Source organism: Gracilinanus agilis, chromosome 1 (assembly GCF_016433145.1).
Source record: "Gracilinanus agilis isolate LMUSP501 chromosome 1, AgileGrace, whole genome shotgun sequence".
Taxonomy (NCBI): Eukaryota; Metazoa; Chordata; class Mammalia; order Didelphimorphia; family Didelphidae; genus Gracilinanus; species Gracilinanus agilis.
Genome location: NC_058130.1, coordinates 738,605,587 through 738,625,477, shown reverse-complemented (window position 1 = coordinate 738,625,477; position 19,891 = coordinate 738,605,587). Strand labels below are relative to the sequence as shown.

The window sequence follows — 19,891 nt, the reverse complement described above, 5'->3', positions numbered from 1 at the left end:
CGCCGGGGGCCCCCGGGGAACAATGGCCGGCCTGGGCAGGGGGATGCGGGGCCGCCGCCGCCGCCCGCTTTGTGCGCTCTGGCCGCCGCCTCTGCTCGGGGGGAGGGGCAGGGGACTCCTGGGTTCCCGGGGGTTCGGGGCCTCCTCGTCCGCCTCCTCGTCGTCCTCCTCCCCCTTCCCTCCCTGTCCCCGACCGCGTCCCCTCCCCCTGCTCCCGCTCTATCTGCTTGGACTTTGCCTCCCCCGCCTGCGGCTGGAGCTGGGGCCAGGGAGGGGTTGGGGTGGAAAGGACCGGCTGGCCGGGCCGCCCTCCCTGCATGGATCCAGGTGTTCGAGCCTCAGCCTCCTTACCCAGGGGGCTTGGAATGTGGGCCACCCTACTCAGCGTCTAGGTGCCCGAGCACCCCTTCCCATGCCACCCACCACACCCTACCCTTCCCTTGCCATCCTCCCCAGGCCCCAGCCTTGGCAGAGGGAGGCCAAGGCTCTTGGCTTCTTGCCTCCTCTGGACTGCTCTGTCCTGGCCCCCTTTTATTTAAATGTGGTGTGGGGCTCCCCTAGTTGGGGCATGCCAACAACCAGGTTGTCTGGCAAAGGCTGGACCTGGTGCCCTGTGGGCTCCCCTCACAAGCTGGGGGGCCTAACCTTGCATCTCAACCCTCCGACCCACATGGGACCCAGACCCTACTCATTCCCCAGCCTCTCCCCAGGCAGGCCTGATTTCCTTAGCTGAAGCCTTAGCTCCTCCCCAGCTTCAGCTGCCCCTGGGAATACCCACCTCTGTGAGGGTGGAGCTGGGAGCCCAATATCCTCACCTCCTCATGGCTGCCTACAAGGGGAGGTGACCAGGGTTAATTAAATGTAGGCCTTTAAGAGCTCCACGGAGGAGGGAGAGGCGCTGATCAGGGCAGGCATCACTCTTCCCATCAAAGCCAGGGGATATTCCCCCCCACCCCAAGGAGATGCCCTAGTCCAGACCAACCTGTTCTGTGGGTGTTCCGGAGAGGGACAGAGCCAGCCGGTATGGATGGCATGGAATCCCAGCCCTTGCTTGTGTCCTCTCTAGTCTTTCTTCCTCCACAGCTTCTGTTTACCCATAAATCCCTTTGCCCCTTCCCGGCTCAGGCTCTCCTCCAAGGAAGAGGCACTTCACAGGGATCCGGGATCATCGGGCTCTTTCCTGGTTATCTGACCTCTAGCCAGACTCCCTCAGCTCAGAGTGGGAACCCGATAATCTGACGAGACAGCCAAGGTGGAATGGAAACAGCCTTGAAATGGGAGTCAGAGGGCCTGGGGTCCCGTCCTGCCTGTGTCACTAATTTGCCGTGTGACCTTGGACTAGTGCCCGACATTCTCTGTGCCTCAGTCTCTCTATCTGTGAAATGAGGGGTTTGGACTCCAAGAACTCTGAGGGTCCTTCCCTCTGACAGTTTATGGTCCTGAGACACCATAGCAGCTGAAGGGAAACTGGTTGTGAGGTAGCTACAATGGGATGCAGAGAGCCATGAAGTGGGAGTCAGGAGCCCTGGATTCGAGTTCTCATTGTTCTCAGGATCAAATGAAAAAAAGGACCTGCTGCAGTGTAAGTTTGTACTATTTGTAGGGACAGTGTGGGCAGGGGCCAGTGTTCCCAGGAAGGAAACCTGGGGTTCTGATGCTCCTTGGGAGCACGGACATGCTGGCTGAGCCCTGAGGGACTGCTGAGTCAGGAGAAACTTGGGTTTCAAGCCTGTTTCTGACACTGTGTGACCACAGGCAAGTCATTTACCCTCTATGAACCTCAGTTTCCTCATCTGCAAAAGGGAGGGAGTAATCATACCTCTGGACCTTACCTTACAGAATTGTGGTGGAGATTGAGTGAGATAATACCTGGAAAGGGCTTTACAAACCTGGAAAGTGCTCCTTGCTGCCCTGCTAGTTCAATTAGATGCACCCTTCCTTCCCATCCCTCCACCCCCAATTAATCTGGATTTCCAGTCTTCTCTCCATCCATTCTCCTGCCATATAAGCACCACCCATCCAATTGTCCTGGGCCTTCTGCTCGGCCCTTTGGCTTGGCTTCATTGACCACCTCCCTGCAGGTGATAGCCAAATCTCCCTTCCAGCTATCCTGTCCCCTCTCTTCTGAGCTCCCACCCTTAATCTCCAGTCGCTTCCAGACCATTCCTACTGGCTCACCCAAGGGATTGTTGGGTGATCACAATCTCTATGTGGCCCAGAGTGAGCTACTATCTTTCATCTCAAACCTGCTTGTCCTCCCGACTTCACTATTTCACCAGTCACCCGGGTTCCAAACCTTAGGATTATTTTTGACTTTTTGCCCCATCCCTCCAGTTAGTTAACAAAATGTGACTCATGGATGGGGTCCCCTTCCTACTAATGATGACAGTTGGGATATTGTCAAAGTTTGATTGCTCTTTTTGTTTCATCTCTTCCCTCTGGTATCTGTTCCACACAACTGCCAAAGCAATCTTCCTAAAAACAGCTCTTACCACACCACTCCTCTGCTCTAAAACCCTTAGGGGCTCCCTATTGCCTTCAGAATGAACTATGTGTTCCCTTGCCTGGTACTGAAGGCTCTCCACAATCTGACTTCAGTCCCCTGTTCTTGCTGTATTTCATACTATTCCTCTTCATGACCTCTGGGTCTCTGCCAAATTGGATTGCTGCTAGCAGTTCCTTAATCTCATCTTCCTCCTCTCTTATATTTGTGCATGCCTGGAATATACTCTATCTTTATCTCTGCTTCTTGAAGTCCTATAAAAGCAGCTTAGGTTCTGCCCCTTCCTCAAATTCCTAACCCCTTCTAGCCCAAAAGGTTCTCTCCTCCCTCTAATTTTCCTAGAGCATTCTCTCCCTGCTTTGTCACCATCACTGCTGTTATTATTTAGCTGTTTCAGTCAGGTCTGACTCTTTATGACCCCATGTGGGTTTTTTTTTTTTTTTGGCAAAGACGTTGGAGTGGTTTACCATTTCCTTCTCCACTTCATCTGACAGATGAGGAAACTGAGGTACACAAAGTGAAGTGACTTGCTCAGGGTCACACAGCGAGGACGTGTCTGAGACTAGATTTGAACTCTGGAAGATGAGTCTTCCTGACTCCAGACCCAGCGCTCCATCTGCTTCACTACCTTGCTGTCCTGTCCTTAGCATAATAGGCATACTTAAAGGTTTCCAAAACTCTTTACTCATGTTCACATTTTGTGCCTCAAAAAAACCTGGGAAGGCAGGAGCAACAGGCATTTTCTTCCCCGTGTTATATATGAGGAGCCTGGGACTCAAAGCAGAGGGGAGAGGCGGGGTAATCTTTTAAGGGCCCAGCCTGTGCTGTTTCCAGGGTAATCCTCCCCTTCAGCAGTTTATTCCCCTGAGTAGAAAGTAGACTCCTTGAGACTTGGGACCCTAACCCAGACTTTTGCGTCTCTGGCACCCAGACAGAGCCTGGCACAGAGTAGTTACTTTAAAAAAAGTTTAATTGAGTTTGGGTAACTCTTTGGTGTACATGAAAATGCTCTATAAACCTAACAAATGCTTAGAGGAGACTAGGTAGCCTGGAGTTGGAAGGACCTGGGTTCAAATCTGGCCTCGGACACTTCCTAGCTCTGTGACCCTGAGCAAGTCACTTGACCCCCATTGCTTAGTCCTTGTGGCTCTTCTGTCTTAGAATTGATATTCAGACACAAGATAAAGGCTTTAAAAAAAATGGACAAAACAGAGAAACAAAAAACCCCAATGCTTGTGGAGCACCTACTATGTCCCCAGTATAGAGCTAGACACTGAGAGCGTGTCAGTGAAATCTTATTCTTGCTCACACAGTTTAAATCTGATCTTAAAGCCTTGGTCACTGTGTGAACCTGGGCAAATCATTTAACCGCTGTCTGCCTCGGTTTCCTCATCTGTAAAATGGCAATAATAATAACACCTACTTCCCCAGGTGGTTGTTGAGGATCAAATGAGATAGTATTTTGGAAACCTTAAAGTTCCATATAAAAGATAGCCATGGGGGCAGCTGGGTGGCTCAGTGGATTGAGAGCCAGGCCTAGAGATGGGAGGTCCTAGATTCAAATCTGGCCTGAGACACTTCTAGCTGGGTGACCCTGGGCAAGTCACTTGACCCCCATTGCCTAGCCCTTGCCACTCTTCTGCCTTGGAACCAATGCATAGTATGGATTCTAAGACAGAAGGTAAGGGGTTAAGACAAAGCTAGCCATCGTTACAGTTTAGCCGGGGTTAAGAGATGCATGAAATGTCTAGTTCATGGCCAGCTACAGCCAGTCCAGTAAATCAAGTCAACAAGCACTTTTGGAGGGGATGGTGAGGAGGTCAGGCTTGCTGGATAGTAAAGTCCGTGGTTGGAGCATAAAATATAAGACATGAAAGGCAGGCAGGGGCCGTGCTGTGAAGGCTGAGTGTCAGAATCCCAGAGGTAATAGGGAGCCACAGGGACTTTATGGGGGTGCGCAGAGGGGTGCCGTCGTGTCCTGCTTTACGGAGACCAGGCGGGCAGCTGAGCAGAAGCCGGACTAGAATGGAGAGACCGTCAAATGAGGGAGACCCACCTGCTGGCCCCTGCAGGCGCCCGGGCTTACGGGGATCAGGGCCAGCGTCGGAGGGGAGCACTCCGAAGGGGAAGTGGATGGGTTGGCTTTGGCGGTGAGCACAGAGGAAGGGCTCGAGGGTGATGCCCAGGTTGGGAGCCCGGCGGTCTGGGAGGATGCTGGCGCTCTCAATCGCCGATTTGGTGGTCTGGATGAGGGTCCCCTTGGGCAGGGCATGAGCTCCTTGAGGGCAGGGCCTCCCTTCTCAGTTATCTTCCTGTCCCAGGGCCCAGAGCAGACCATCAGTGCCTTCTGAATTCAGTTGGGGTCAGAGGAGGAAGGCTTCCCGACTTGGGGGAGACCTGGGACAGCTGCATGAAGGAAAAAGCCCCCGCCGTTTGGGGTCTAAGACGGAAGGCGTTTAGGGGTCAGGGTCCATCTGGAGTATAGAGCGCTTCAAGACAGCTGACATTTATTAAGCGCCTGCTGTGTGCAGGCAGACAGAAAGGCAGAAGCCAAGTCCCTTGTGCTTACAGTGCGAAAAGGGGTGCCAACAGGCAAACAAGCTTCAGAGAAGACAATGGAGACGGGCTCTGCGGGAAGGGGCTGGAATCGAGAAAGACTTGGAGGAAGCCGGGGAAGTCTGGAGGCAGAGGTGAAAGGGGGAGCGGATCCAAAGCATGGAGGACAGCCCGAGGAAATGGGCAGATTTGGGAGATGGAGCGCCTTGTGAGAAGGGAAGAACAGAAATCAGGGGCACCACTGACCAAAGAGTACGTGGCAAGGGCTGGAGGGGGAGCTGTGTAGACGAGGCATAAGAGCCCTGGAAAGTTTAGGAACGGTTATTAAAGGCTTAAAAAGACAGTTGAGAGTGGGCCAGCCGGGTGGCTCAGGGGATAGAGATGGGAGGTCCTGGATTCAAACACAACTTTAGACACTTCCTAGCTGTGTGACCCTGGGCAAGTCACTTGACCCGGTTGCCTATAGTCCTTACCCCTCTTCTGCCTTGGAACCAGTATTGAATCTAAGATGGAAGGTGAGGGTTTTAATTAAAAAAAAAAAAAAGCCAATCAGAGGATTTTCTATTTGGTCCTGGAGGCCATTTAGGGGGGGCTGTTGGAGTTTATGGTATGTGGAGGGGGTGCCAGGGTTGAGCTGGGTGTTTGGCAGATAACTTAAATTCAACACGCCCAAAACTAAACTCTCGATCGTCTCCCCAAACCTTGCCGGGCCCTCCTAGGCGTGCTCCCCTATGCCCGGCAAAGAGCACCACCGTCGTCGTTGTGGGTCCCCCAGGCTCAGAAGCTTGGCGCCACCCTCGAGCCTGCCCCCCACGTCCATCCTCCCTTTCTCACATACATCTAACCGCGCTCCCCTCCTCTGACATCGCCGCCCCTCTGGTTGGAGCCCCCGGCGCTCCCGTCTGCAGGCGGCCCTCCCTGCCTCAGCGCCCCCCTCGTTCCCATCCTCCGAGACCTTCTCGAAACTCTGAGTCTAGAGACGTTGTGGCCCGCGCACGGGCGGTGTCTGTCGTCTGAATAATAACCCCCACGTTTCCGGGGCTTCCCGAGACTTCCCAGCCTTTGCAGGCAGGAGCAGCATTTCTCTCCCGGCATAGACGAGGACACTGAGGAAGGTGGAGGTTCAGGGAGGCCAAGTGGACTTCAGACAAGCCAGCATATATATATATATAATATTACTCCAGCATTTGTAGAGCCCAACTTTATCTTTTTTTTTTTTCCCTTCTTAAAACTCTTACCTTCTGTCTTAGAATCGATATTATGCATCAGTTCCAAGGCAGAAGCATGATAAAGGGTTTAGTGACTTGTCCAGGGTCACACAGCTAAGATGTGTCTTGAGGCTACATTTGAACCCAGGACCTCCCGTCTCCTGGCTTGGAACTCTATCCACGGAGCCACCTAGCTGCCCCTCCCGTCTAACTTTATAAGCAAGTTATTAGCGTCCCTGCTTTGCGGAAGAGGAAACAGACAGGGTTAACATAACTAGTATCAGAGTCTGGATTTGAACCTAGGTCTGGCCGATTCCACCTACTATCCCTGTTGTATGAATGAGGAAATGTCAGAACGGGGACTCCTTTCCACCGTGACATGTTGCATGAATGCTAGACGGTAAGATGATGCCAGGCTGTGTAAATAAGGCTTTGAATGTCAGACCAAAGAGTTTGGGTTTTACCTTTTAACAACCTTTTAATAACAATGTGACAAGGATCAACCGTGGGCATTAAAAACCATTTTTTTTTTAAAATCCTTACTGTGTATTGGTTCTAAAGCAGAAGAGCTATAAAGGCTGGGCAACGGGGAGTTAAGTGACTTGCCCAGGGTCACACAGCTAGGAAGTGTCTGAGGCCAGATTGGCACCCAGGACTCGCTGTCTTCAGGCCTGGCTCTATCCACCAATCTTCCTAGCATTTAGATATGCACATTCGATCTTCCCAACAACCCTGGGGAGCTAGATCCTGTTATTACTCCCATTTTACAGTTGAGGAAACTGAGGAAGACAGAGATTCAGTGATCTGCCCAAGGGTTGGCCAGCAACTAGATTCAAACCCAGGTTCTCCTAACTCCACATCCAGTACCCCTCTGACTGGGTAAGAATCGGGAAGACTTGTGTTCAAATCTAGGCTGACGCTTACTGCATAAGGCAGTAGGAGCCGCCATCTCACCAGCAGGGAGGCAGAAACGGAGGCTCGGAGGGCAAGTGGTTTCCTTGAGGTCTAGAAGAGCGCCAGAGCAGCAGTTCTCAGTTCAAGGCTTTCTCTGCCCCCACAGCATCCTCTTGAGTTTGGACCCGACGCCCCTCTGCCAGGACCGTTATGGCAGCAGCCCCTTCACCAAACCCGCTACCTTGAATTGTTCCTGGATCCTTGTGGGGCGCCGTGCAGGGCCACAGCCTACTTTCCCCCTTTCCCCCTGGAGTTCCTCTAGTGACCTGGCTTGGGTTTGGCCCAGATACCAAAGGAGTGAGACCTCGGAGGCTGGGGAAACCTGTCCTTGCTCCCTGCCCCATCTTCTACCACACCTAGGCTCACTCGCCACCCTTGGCTTCACATCCTGTCCCTCCGGTCCTCTCCTTGGGAGTTCTCCCCTTCGGATTCTTCCTTCAGGAAGTCCTCTGAGACTCCCCAGAACTGCGGCACCCGCCTCCTGCCTGGGGCAGGAGAGGAGGCTCTGGGTCAAGGCTCTGGTCACAGACGGGGTCTCCTCCTGCAGAGCACGTGCCTTCGGAGCTGTGGGAGCCTTTCTACACCGACCAGTACGCCCAGGAGCACGTGAAGCCGCCCGTGACACGGCTGCTCCTCTCGGCCGAGCTGTACTGCCGGGCCTGGCGGCTGGCGCTGCCCCAGCTCGAGGCCCCGCCTGGCCCCGCTGCCCTCTTGACGCTGTTGGCCCGGCGGGGCCTGACTCCCCTGTTTCCTGATCGGCCCGTGCGGGAGGCTGACCTGAGGCACCAGCCCATCCAGATGGTGAGACTCCTTGTCATTCATTGGCTTTGCCCCCATCCTCTTGAGGGAGCTCCTGGGAGGCAGGCAACGACTGCGTCTTCCTGACTCCCCACTGGTGTCTTTTCTCTGCAGGGTGCCCACTTGGCTGTGATCGATGCCCTCATGACAGCCTTCGCCACCGAGTGGACACAGTCCCTGCCGGTCCCTTCGGCCCCGGGCAGCTGGGAACACAAACTCCTTCTTTGGGTGGACTCGGTAGGCAGAGGAATCTGTGGGAATGGGGACAGGGGGATGCCTGGAGAGCCTGTTGGGGTGAACCGAGTTCTGAGAGTCCCTTCCAGGCCCCTTAAATGATCCTCTTTAGAACCGAGGTCTGGAGACCCTCTCACTGAGCTTTCTTGCCCCTCCCAGACCATGAGGCGACTACAGGAGATGACAGAGCGAGAGGCAGCTCAGAGAACCCCCGTGCCCCCGGCGGACAGTGCTGCCCAGCCCTCGGTGAGGCCTGGCAGGAGCGGGGGGCGGGTCTAGGTGGGGGGGGCCTGGGGAACCTGCCCCCTGATATCCTGGGGCCAGGCTGCCCCTCTGCCTCATCTCTGGGGCTAGGGCTGGGGTGTGACTTCTCTGTATCTCTCTGTCTCTGCCCCTGCACTGCCGCATTCTTCTTCTCCTCTCTGCCCTTCTCTGCGCCTCAGTGTCCCACCCGCTGGTACTGGAAGCTCGTTCCCGTAAGTGGGTGCGCCTGGTCCCCAGCTCCATTCTGCCCTCGCGCCCTGACCCGTGAACAGAGGATCTGCGGCCCTGGGGAAGGTGGAAGGGGGGGAGTCCTTGGGGAGGGTGCAGGGAGGGAGAGCCGGGATCTGGCCCCCTGAGGAAGAAGTCAGGGTGTCTCGGATCCTCTGCTCACATTGGCCTCTTGCAGCCCTGGGGCCCCCTGGGGGGGTGTCCTGCTGCATGCTAGTGCTGCCCTGCCTGCTTCTCCCGGGCTCCCTCCATCTCCACCCTGAGGTGCCAGAGTTGGGGGGCTGGGGGTGGTCAGCAGGTCTCCTTGAGGCCCAGACCTCGCAAGTGGCCCAGGGCTGGCTGGAAGACAAGTCTCTTGTGTCTTGGGTCAGAGCCGGGGGCTGAGGGAACCCCAAAGAAGCTGGGGAGAGGCCAGAAACCCCAAAGCCAGATTAAGGAATAGGGCTTCCTTCCTCGGCAAAGTAGGGAATGGGCACGATGATCTCAGGCCGAGCCCCCACGGACGTCCCAGGGGGTGGGGCTGGTTTGGGGGTGGGGGAGCCCTCAGCAGACAGGATGAGGTCAGGGCCCCCCTGGCCTGGAGCCTGTGTCCCGCTGCGGCCCCCGCGCTGACGCCCCCTCCTCTCCGCCCCCTCAGCACGCCGTTGCCTTCTGTTTGAAGGAGTCAGGGAGCAAACCCCCTGTGGTAACGTATCTCCAACCTCCGTCCTCCCTGCTTCTTGCTCCCCGTGCCACTGCTCTTGTTCCCCACCAGGCCAGGCTGGGCCGGCTCCCACCAGCCGTCCAGAGCTTGAGGGCCCCTCCTGCTGCGCGCTCACTCCTTCTCGCTGTGGGGGCGTCCGGCCCCCCTTCTGCTGCATGCTGCTCCCTCGGCCCTGTAGCCTCAAGGACTCACGCACCCGGCCTCCCTGCACCGGCTGCATGCTCTCCGGCTCCAGCGGACCCGGGACCGTCCACCCCTGACCTCTCCCTTTTGCCCCCCAGATCCGATACCGAAAGGACCGGGCCGTGGCCCGCAGGGCCCCCTGTTTCCCCGTGGTGGCGGGGCTCCAGGACCTGGCCAGCGGGGCTGCCCTCGCTGCCATCATCCATTGCTACTGCCCCCAGCTGCTGAGGCTCGAGGGTAAGCAGCCACCCCTTCTCCTGGGCGCCGGGCGCCGTGCCTAACGCCGGAGATGTGGGGCAAAGAGGAACTCGTCCCTGTCCTGGAGGACCGTCCTTCCCCCTGGGGAGACCCGTGTGCCTGCAGAAAGATATTCAGTGTGTGTGTGTAGACACGCATTGTAATACACCCATGTGTATATCTGTCTATCTATATAAACACTTGTTATATACTTGTATATATTAACACGTGCCTTCTGTCTTAAAATTAATAGCGAGCATTGGCTCCAAGGCAGAAGAGCGGTAAGGGTAGGCCATGGGGGTTAAGTGACTTGCCCAGGGTCACCCAGCTGGGAAGTGAACTCAGGACCTCCCGTCTCTAGGTCTGGCTCCGTATCATTGATAGCTGCTTCTCCATCTGTTTAATAGAGACGGGGTCCATAGAGGGCGCTTCGGCAGGGGCCGGGGGAGGAGGGCAGACGACCCAGGCCGTCAGGTGTCCGTCCCTGTCTTTCTAGACGTGTGCCTGAAGGACACCATGTCTGTGGCAGACAGTCTGTACAACCTGCAGCTGGTCCAGGACTTCTGCGCCGCCCGCCTGCCTGGCGGCTGCCCCCTGGCCCTGGAGGACTTGCTCTACGTGCCCCCCCTCCTCAAGGTGACTCTGGGACCCAGGATGAGCCGGGGCTGGAGGGAAGAGGGATGAGGGCTGCCGGGGTCCCCGAGGGATGCCCTGGCCCCCCACCCGCTCCTCCCCAGCCCATCTCTGCCTGTCTGACCCCAATCATGCCGAGAGCGTCCGGAGGAGGGCAGCGAGGACGGCAGGGGCTTGGGGATCCCGTCCTCCGAGGCCCGGTGGATGGAGCCGAGGACATTCAGCCTGCACAAGCGATGATGGAGGAGGGGTTGGGGCGGCCGGGAGAACCGTCTTTAGTATCGGAAGGCCGTGTGTGCTTGGCCTCAGAAGGCAGAACGGGAGGAAACTGGGGGACGCGTGGAAGATCCGAAGGAAAAGCTTTACGAGAACGAGGCCCCCCTTAAGCGGAGTGGGTTCTCTTGGGAGGGAGGGAGGGAGCTCCCCGTCCCAGGCGCAGGACTTTCTCGCATCCAGGCTGAATGCCGCTGTGCTGGGGAGGTCGTGGAGGGGATTTGGGGGGCGAGTCGGGGTTGGACCTGGCCGCTAAGGCCGCTTCCGTCCCTTGACCTCTGCGCCTCTCGGCCCCCAGACGAACGTGGCCGTGCTGCTGGCCGAGCTGTTTCTTTGCTTCGAAGTGTTGAAACCAGACTTCGTGAGGCCCAAAGAGCTGCCGGATGGGCGAGGTGAGGCTGGGGCTGGCTCAGCGTGGGGAGGGGGCTGCCGGGCCGTGTTGGAAGACCCGAGTTCAAATTCTGTCCCAGATTCCTCCTAGCGGTGTGGCCCCGGGCCTTTGCCTCGGTTTCCCCGTATGTACCCGGGGACAGTCATAGTAACTGCTCCTCGGGCTTGTTGGGAGGATAAAATGAAGCACTTGGTCCACCTCCAAGCGCTACATAAACGGTAACTATTGTTGCTGTTATTATTATTGTTATTATCGGGCGAGGCGAGGCCAGGCGGGGGGACTAAGGCGTCAGGTAAGGAGAGTGAGCTGCGCAGGGGAGTCACCTCGCCGGGTGACCCCGGGCAAATGACGTCATCTCTTTGCCTCAGTCTCCCCACATGTAAAATGGGGATAGTTATAGCAATTGCTTCTCGGGATTGTTACGACAAAATGAAGCACTTGGCAAATCTTTAAGTGCTACATAAACGGTAACTATTGTAGCTGTTGTTGTTATTCTGGGGTGAGGCGGGGGGCAGGGAACTAAGGCGTCTGGGGAGCCGCACGGAGGGAGGCCGAGGCCCGGGCGGGGCCCCATGTTCTCTTCCCCTCTGCCTCAGGTTCCTCTCCGGGGGTCAGCGAAGCCTCCACCCCACCGAGCGGCAACGGAGCCAGGTAGGGCCTCGCCCCCACCCCGAGCCCCCTGGGGCTCTCCAGGTCCGCTTCCTCCCTCCCAGCCGTCCGGGAGGCTCAGGACCGTGGCCGTAGGTTCTGCGGCTCTAGCTTCTGGGATGATGCCACGCGTGGGCTGATTCTTTTCCTTCCTCCCCGCAGCTCCCCCGTTTTCAATTTCCGGCATCCGCTTCTGTCTCCAGGGGGGCCGCAGTCCCCCCTCCGGAGTTCATCAGGTGAGAAGGAGCTCGTGGGGGGCGGGGGGGGCAGGAGGAGAGGCTCGGCCCGCCTCCGGGTCCGAGAGGGGGCGCCGGAGCTGACCTCTGACCCCCCACAGGTTCCTTACAGTCATCCCCCTCCATGACCCACATAGAAGCTTTCGGGAAGGCGTGGAACCGGCAGCTCAGGTGAGGAGTCGAGCGAAGCAGCTGGGGGTGGAGGTGGGATTGGGGTGAGGCTGGACTTGGGCGGGAGAACCCCCAGAGGAACAGCTGTCAGGCGCCTTGTTCTTTAGCCCCTTCCTGGGCCCTTTTCTCTCTGAGATCCTAGTTTCCCTCCATCTATTGCTGGTCAGTGAACAGGGCCACGGCTACCCCCAGGCCCGTCAGGTCCCTCAGGAATGACCAGTTTTCCACCACTCTGTCCACTGACTGGTGCGTGATGATAGCCACCTGGTCAGAGACTTCCCTGGGTCCACTCTGATCTCCCACTCCCCCTTGGGTTCCTAAGGAATAATGGGCCTTTTGTGAAGTTCTCTGGGAGGAGCAAAGCCTCGTTTCTTCCCACGTTTGCGGGCTCTTCAGCTGCCCCTGCCCTGCCGAGGTGCCTCAGGCTTTCCTGAGGGTCAAACGGCCCTGAATGGCCATCCCTGGGTCAGGGTGCCCCAGTGGCTCTGTCCGGCAGCTCTGCCCCACGAGGCAAAGGGAAGGTGTGGGCTTCGGGTCTACCGCCGAGTCCTGAGGATCTCCAAGAGAAGGGTTGGCGGAGAGGTCCTCCGGCCAGGGGCCAGAGCCAAACATTGGAGAGGGAGTGACTGGGGGGCTATGGGGTGGGCCAGGGGTTTAAGACTGGAGTCTTAGTCCCCGTCTGGCCCCCCAGCCGCCCCCTGTCCCAGGCTGTATCCTTCAGCACTCCCTTTGGGCTGGACAGCGACGTGGACGTGGTCATGGGTGACCCAGTGCTCTTGCGCTCTGCCAGTTCCGATAGCCTGGGTCCCCCAAGGGTCTCAGCGTCGCAGCCTCCTCCAGAGCCAGCCCCGGAGCCTGGGGACCTCCCCACCATAGAAGAAGCCCTGCAGATCATCCATAGCGCCGAACCCCGCCTGCTCCCGGATGGGGCCGCCGATGGCGGCTTCTATCTCCACTCCCCCGAGGGACCCTCCAAACCTACCCTGTCTTCATCCTACCCCTCTGAGACCTCAAAGCCTCCTGCTTACTACCCCCACCCGGAGGGGGGCTGCAAAGCCTCAAAGCCGCTCTTGGCTTCTTCCTACCCACCCGGAGAGGCCTCCAAGCCAGGCCCCCCCGAGGGGCCCCCCGCCACCCCCACCCAGTCTGAAGTGCGCATGACGAGCTTCGCAGAAAGGAAGAAGCAGCTGGTGAAGCCAGAAGGCCGGGCTGGGGAGGAGGCTGGGCCGGGAGGCCTCCCCGAGGCCCCTTCAGAGGCCCTGAGCTCGGAGATGAGCGAGCTGGGGGCGAGGCTGGAGGAGAAGCGCCGCGCCATCGAGGCCCAGAAACGGCGCATCGAGGCCATCTTTGCCAAGCACCGGCAGCGCCTGGGCAAGAGCGCCTTCCTGCAGGTGCAGAAGCGAGAGGCCGGCGGCGAGAGCGACGGCGATGGCGCCGATGGGGACAACGGCTCCCCCGGGCCGGCGGCCGAAGGCACCCGAGGCCTGGGGCCCGGGGAGAGGCCGGCCGGCGAGGGCCGCGGAGAGCCTTCCGAAAGGCCCAAGATGGTGACCTTCTCCCCAGAGGTGGGGTCCGGCCGGCCTTCCGAGGAGGGCCTGGGGGACTACAACCGCGCGGTCAGCAAGCTGAGCGCGGCCCTGAGCTCTCTGCAGCGGGACATGCAGCGGCTCACGGACCAGCAGCAGCGGCTCCTGCGGGAGCCCGAGCCCCCCGGGCCGCCCGCCGCAGCCTGGATCATTCCCGGGCCCGCGGGGCCCCGGGCGCCCTCCCCGGCCCCCGCTCGCCGCGCCCCGCCCCCGCGGTCGCCCCAGCCGCCCCCCCGCCGAGCCTCCGTCCCCACTTCGACCCCCGCTCCCCGCAGCCCCAAACACGCCCGGCCCGCGGAGCTGCGGCTGGCGCCCCTGACGCGGGTGCTGACTCCGCCGCACGACGTGGACACTCTTCCCCACCTGCGCAAGTTCTCGCCGTCCCAGGTCCCCGTTCAGACCCGCTCCTCCATCCTCTTTGACGAGGACCAGCCCGGCCCCGGCCCGGGTTCTGGCCCTTCGAAGCCGGAGCCCGAGCCTGGCCCCAAGCCGGGAGAGGTGCCCGCTGAGCCCCTCGGAGGGGCTGCCACCCCCTCTGGCCGGCCGGGGCTCATTGAGATCCCCCTGGGGAGCCTGGACAGTGACGGCGACGGGAGCCCCCCTGACGGGGACGACTCTCTGGAGGAGGCCGTGAACGGAGAGCCACGAACCGGCCTGGGTTTCTTTTATAAGGTGAGAAGGACGGGTTCTGGGGGGGGCGACGGGGGTTGGGGGTGTCTGGACAGGGAGGGAAAGAGCCGCCGGGCACACGGATGGTGTTTTCTGTAGGACGAAGAGAAGCCGGAAGATGAAATGGCGCAGAAACGGGCTAACCTGCTGGAGCGGCAACAGCGGCGGGCAGACGAGGCTCGGAGGCGGAAACAGTGGCAAGAAGTGGAGAAAGAGCAGAAAAAGGAAGAAGCCGCCCGGTGAGTCCTGGCCCGTCTCGCTCTGGAAAGGAGCCTGCCCCGAGGGCCGGGCTTCAGGGCGCCCGGCCACTTCCCCAGGATTTCTGCCGGGCTTCCCCATTCCTAGCCCCTGTGGAGGACTCCTGCTGCCTCCTGGGGCCCTCTCTCAGCTTGCCGGGGTCTCGGGGCTCAGAGCGCTGCTGCCACCAGTCTCCCCTCTCCCATCTCCGCTTCTCTGCCCCTTGCTCATTTCTGGAGCCCGTCTTCCCATCCGCTGGACGGACCCCATGAATCCCTTTTCTTTTTTTTTCCTATTTAGAATCTTTTCCCATGGTTACGTGAGTCATGTTCTTGCCCTCTCCCGTAGCCAACGCGCAATTCCACTGGGTTTTACACACATCGTGTACATCCATTTTCTGGGGCTTATTCAAAAGACAAAAACATTCAGCATACAGTTTCACAAATAATATGCCCAGGAGAAGGGGCTAGATGTGCCATCTGCCTGTTCTCAGGTGAGGCGATCCGGAACATTCTGAGCAGTTCTAGGTAGCTACGTGGTCATAATTCTCCCTTGCCTGGATCATCTGGCTTTCTCAGGGGCAGGGGGTCCAAGTGGGAGCCCTCCTCTCTCAATGAGGCGTTGGGGTAAGAGCCCTGGATTCAGAGTCCAAATTCAATTCCCGACTCGTGGCTTAGTTGACTAGGGGACCAGGGATGAATCACAAGGCCAAGACTCAGTTTCCCCAAAAGTAAAAAGGCTGAGTTAAATTAGGGGAGGGGAAGAATTTCCTAACAAGTGGTGCTGTTCAAAAGCAGACTGGATGCCTCTTGTTATGAGGCTCCAATCAGAGTCAAGACAACCCCTTTTTGGGTCTGTTGTAGAGGTGTCCTTATTCTTGGGGACAGCTAACTGAGGGACTCCGTGCTGGTCCCAGAGGCAGAAAGACCTGAGTTCAAAACTGGCCTCAGACACTCACTAGCTGTGGCAAGTCATTTAACCTGTTTCTCCCTCAGTTTCTTCACCTTTAAAATGGGGATGATCATAGCACTTCTCTCTCCCAGGGCTGGGAGGATCAAATGAGATAATACTTGTAAAGGGATTAGCACAGAGCTTGGCACATAGTAAGCACTCTAGCTATTATTGGTACTATTAGCTATTATTATAAGCTAGATAAATGGGCCCCAAGGTCCTTTCCTGCTATATGACCTTTAAGGCTCCTCTCAGCTTTTATGTCATGGTCCTTTAATCATTTCCAAACCCGGTCAAACCAGTTGGGGAATTGGCCTTAATGGGGTGTACTCGAATAAGCTCATTGCTCCATTTCACAATTCATAGCTCCCTTTTAGCCAACCTGAAGCCTCTTCATGGTCTGGTGGACTTAGGGTGCTTTGCCCACAATCCCACCTAATTTCAGACCCCCCACTGCCCCTCAGAGGGGACATAGATGGTACAGATTTCCTCGGTCACCCTTCCCAAATTAGAATCATTTAGTCTGATGTAAAAAGTGGTCACCTCTAAGACTCACCAAAGAGGGGCCCATTCTTTATACTCATCCCTCATTTCCTGCTCTGGGCCTCTTTGTGTTTGTCCTCAGGTTGGCCCAGGAGGAGAGGACCCGCGTTGGGACTGGGGCCAGCCTGGAAGAGGAGGGTCCAGCCCGGAGAGGAGACTTTACACGACAAGAATATGAGAGGCGGGCACAGCTCAAGTTGATGGATGACCTGGACAAAGTACTACGGCCTCGGGGGACAGGGGGCGGGCCTGGAAGAGGGGGTGCCCGTAGGCCCCCTCGACCCCGATCTGGCTGCTGTGATGACTCGGCCCTGGGCCGTAGTCCCCGAGGCCTCTTGGGTAAGGGAGAGTGGGGTAGAGCTGTGGGAGTGAGGGGGAATGCCGAGGGAAGAAAATGAGCCTGAGAATCTGACTTCCTATTTCTCCCTACCAGGGTCCCGACTTAGCAAAGTTTACTCTCAGTCCACCCTGTCCCTTTCCACTGTGGCCAATGATTCTTCCAACAACCTTGGAGTCAAAAGGCCCACGTCCAGGTAAATTTATACCTCTGCCTCCACCCTGCCCAATCCGAGTCTGTGTGTTGGTGCATCTCATCGAGTAGGTGGTCTCTGCTCACTGGCTGGGTTAGCCCAGAGCTTCCTCGAGTGTATTATCCTTATGGACAGAAGAGCTCACTCTTGGGCAAACTAAATCCACAGGGCTTTTACCAATTATTCTCTGAACCAGTCCTGTGCACCAGTATAATTGGGGCAAACTTGCACATTCTAGAATGGGTTATTAAAGGGATGGTTTATGAGCATTTAGAAACGGAAGCGCCAATCACTGAGGATCAGTGTGGCCTCAACAGGAACAAGTCATTGCCCATTTTTTTTTACTTTGACCAGACTGGATAGATCAGGAAAATGGGATCGCTATATTGTACTTCGATTTCAGCAAAGTATTTGACAAAATATTTCCTGCCATTCTTGAGGACAAAATGGAAACACTGGGCTGGCTAATGGTACAATTAAGACTATTCACGGGGTAGCTAGGTGGCTCAGTGGATAGAGAGGCCTGGAGATGGGAGGTTCTGGGTTCAAATAGGGTTTCAAGCTCTTCCTAGCTGTATAACCCTGGACAAGTTACTTCCCCCAGTTGCCTAGCCCTTACCACTCCTCTGCCTTGGAACTGATACTTGGTATTGATTCCAAGACAGAAGATGGTACAGGTTTAAAAAAAAAATGAAGACTATTGATAATGGTTGAATTTCCAGGTGCAAAGGATAGTGATTAATGGGTTGATGTCAACTTGGAGGACATACAAGAAGTGGGGAGATGTGCGTATGCTCTTGGCATTCCTGTCACCTGGCACGCAGTAGGCAATTAATGAATGTTTGTTCAGTTAAATTGGCGACCATGCTTTTTCAAGGATCACTTGAAGAAGTTAGGGGTGTTTAGAGAAAAACACTTCGTGGGGAAAGGATTATGGACCTCAAGTATTTGTACAGGACCCTTTGGCACCACAGGGTAGGACTTTCAGCAAAGGTGGACGTTGCCAAGAGGCACTTCGTCCAAAGGGCTTCCATTACTAGAGGCCTTTGGGCAGAGGCTGAACAAACACTTGTTGGGAATGTGATAGAAGAGGTTTATCTATCAAGTGAACAGTTGGACCAGATGACCCCTAAGTTTCCTTCTAAATCTGAGAGTCTGTGAATCAAGGAGGGAAAGAAGGGACTGTGAGCCAAGCTCCCCAGTAAGAGGCATCTGGAAGCCTTCCTTCTCCACTGACAGTGACATCCACTTTTCTTCAGGGCCCCTTCTCCATCCGGCCTGATGTCCCCCAGTCGCTTGTTGGGCAACCGAGATCGAGACTGGGAAAATGGAAGTACTGCCTCGTCACCAGCCTCCGTCCCAGAATACACGGGTGAGACTGCCCGGGCACTGGTTGGAATAGGCAATGGATGGAGAGGATAGTGGTGAGGCTGGGGGTGCCGAGGGGCCAGGGGCTAGAGGAGCCTCTGGCTCTTCACTTAGTACAGGGTGTAGGGGGAAGAATCTCTGGACCCCCAGAGTCAGACCTGGGTTTGAATCCCGATTCGGTTACTTCTCTGACCTCAGTTTGTTCATGTGTTAGAATGAGGATAAGAATACTGTCGGCCGGTTAATACTACTTACCTCAAAGGGCTGTTTGGCCGGCCTCTCGAGGGTTTTTCAGAAGTGAGCTTGAGCTGCTCATGCTTTTTCCAGTGATAACTTCCTTCTCCCTCCCCACTGCCCCGTCCCACACCCCAGGCCCCAAGCTGTACAAGGAGCCGAGCGCCAAGTCCAACAAGTACATCATCCACAATGCATTGGCCCACTGCTGCCTGGCTGGCAAGGTCAACGAGTCTCACAAGAACCGCATCTTGGAGGTGAGGCCGGGGCTGAGCCCGTGATGTCCTTCCTGCCCTAGGACCGCCCCCCTCCCACCTCTATCGGCCCGAGAGCCCCGATTGCCCATCCCTCTCCCCTCGCCCCCACCTTCGACTTTGCCCTAACAACTTATCCTGATCCTAGGAAATTGAGAAGAGCAAAGCCAACCACTTCCTGATCCTCTTCCGGGACTCAAGCTGCCAGTTTCGGGCACTGTACACGTTCTCGGGGGAGACGGAAGAGATGTCACGCTTAGCTGGCTATGGCCCCCGAACCATCACCAAGTCCATGGTGGAGGGGATCTACAAGTACAACTCAGACCGGAAACGCTTCACACAGATTCCTGCCAAGACCATGTCCATGAGCGTGGATGCCATCACCATCCAAGGCCACTTCTGGCAGACCAAGAAGCCCAGTACCCCAAAGAAGCCCAGCACCCCTAAATAGCCCAGACATTCCCTGCCTAGCACTCTGTGGCCTGGACTCTGCCCCAGAGCCAGTCAGGGATTTTCTGTTCCCAAGGGCGGCTCCCTAGAGGGATGGTGGAGGTCCTCTGCTGGGGTGAAAGGTGGGGCTTTGTATCACCCTACCCCAGCCCTGGCTCTTCTCCCCTCCCCGATCAGGAGACTGAGGGCAGGAAGGGGATCTCAACTCTTGCCCTGGCCCCCTCCTCAGTCCCCTTCCCATCTGCATGTTTCTTCTATCCCAGTGCAGGCAATGTCTCTTTGTTCCCTACTTTCCCCGGTACCCCTGAGCCACCTCTTGCCTGGACAGATTTTGGTCCCCAATATTGGGGGGCTCCCAATCTCAAGCCTTTGGAAAGCCAATTTGTAAATTCCAGCCTGAGCCAGGGTTGGATTCCAATGGGGCCTGGACCTGTATTCTACTTTTTTTTTTTTGGGTGGGGTCTATTGGTTTCCTTCCTCGCCGATCCTCTTCTTCCCTGGAAGACTCTGGAGGGAGTCCCTTCATCTCTGTGTCGTGTCCTGCTATGGGGAGGGTGAAGCTGGGAGCTTCAGAGACTCAGGGCTCAGCTCAACAACCTCCTGCCCCCTGTCTGTCCTCCCCACCTTGAATAAAATAATTTAAAGAGATGTTCCTGACCTCTCCTTGAGGAGAGGGTGATTGGAGGCTGAGAGGGAGGGAGGAAGGGAGGGAGAGAAGAAGGGAAGGCTCAGGGATCCTAAGCTCATAGAGTATCCAGCTTAACCAGTCCCCAAACAAGAACCCCTCCCCAAATCCAGCCTCTACACGAAGACTTCTAGTTATGGGGAACCTCCCCTATTTTCACGGCA

General features: G+C 56.8%; 1 protein-coding gene across 1 annotated transcript in view; it reads left to right on the top strand.

The window, feature by feature from the left end:
- Nucleotides 1–19,690, top strand: part of CAMSAP3 (calmodulin regulated spectrin associated protein family member 3) — a 24,466-nt gene extending 4,776 nt beyond the window's left edge. The window contains exons 2-21 of the mRNA XM_044672941.1: nt 4,956–4,971; nt 7,769–8,022; nt 8,134–8,256; nt 8,413–8,499; nt 8,697–8,729; nt 9,383–9,430; nt 9,730–9,868; nt 10,365–10,504; nt 11,073–11,166; nt 11,762–11,816; nt 11,976–12,049; nt 12,151–12,220; nt 12,912–14,254; nt 14,327–14,478; nt 14,575–14,714; nt 16,214–16,545; nt 16,640–16,739; nt 17,996–18,108; nt 18,477–18,595; nt 18,741–19,690. Of these exons, the coding sequence (XP_044528876.1) occupies nt 4,956–4,971; nt 7,769–8,022; nt 8,134–8,256; nt 8,413–8,499; nt 8,697–8,729; nt 9,383–9,430; nt 9,730–9,868; nt 10,365–10,504; nt 11,073–11,166; nt 11,762–11,816; nt 11,976–12,049; nt 12,151–12,220; nt 12,912–14,254; nt 14,327–14,478; nt 14,575–14,714; nt 16,214–16,545; nt 16,640–16,739; nt 17,996–18,108; nt 18,477–18,595; nt 18,741–19,043 (3,735 nt within the window). The 3' untranslated portion in view covers nt 19,044–19,690. The remainder of the gene's footprint in view (nt 1–4,955; nt 4,972–7,768; nt 8,023–8,133; nt 8,257–8,412; nt 8,500–8,696; nt 8,730–9,382; nt 9,431–9,729; nt 9,869–10,364; nt 10,505–11,072; nt 11,167–11,761; nt 11,817–11,975; nt 12,050–12,150; nt 12,221–12,911; nt 14,255–14,326; nt 14,479–14,574; nt 14,715–16,213; nt 16,546–16,639; nt 16,740–17,995; nt 18,109–18,476; nt 18,596–18,740) is intronic.
- Nucleotides 19,691–19,891: the final 201 nt, after the last annotated feature.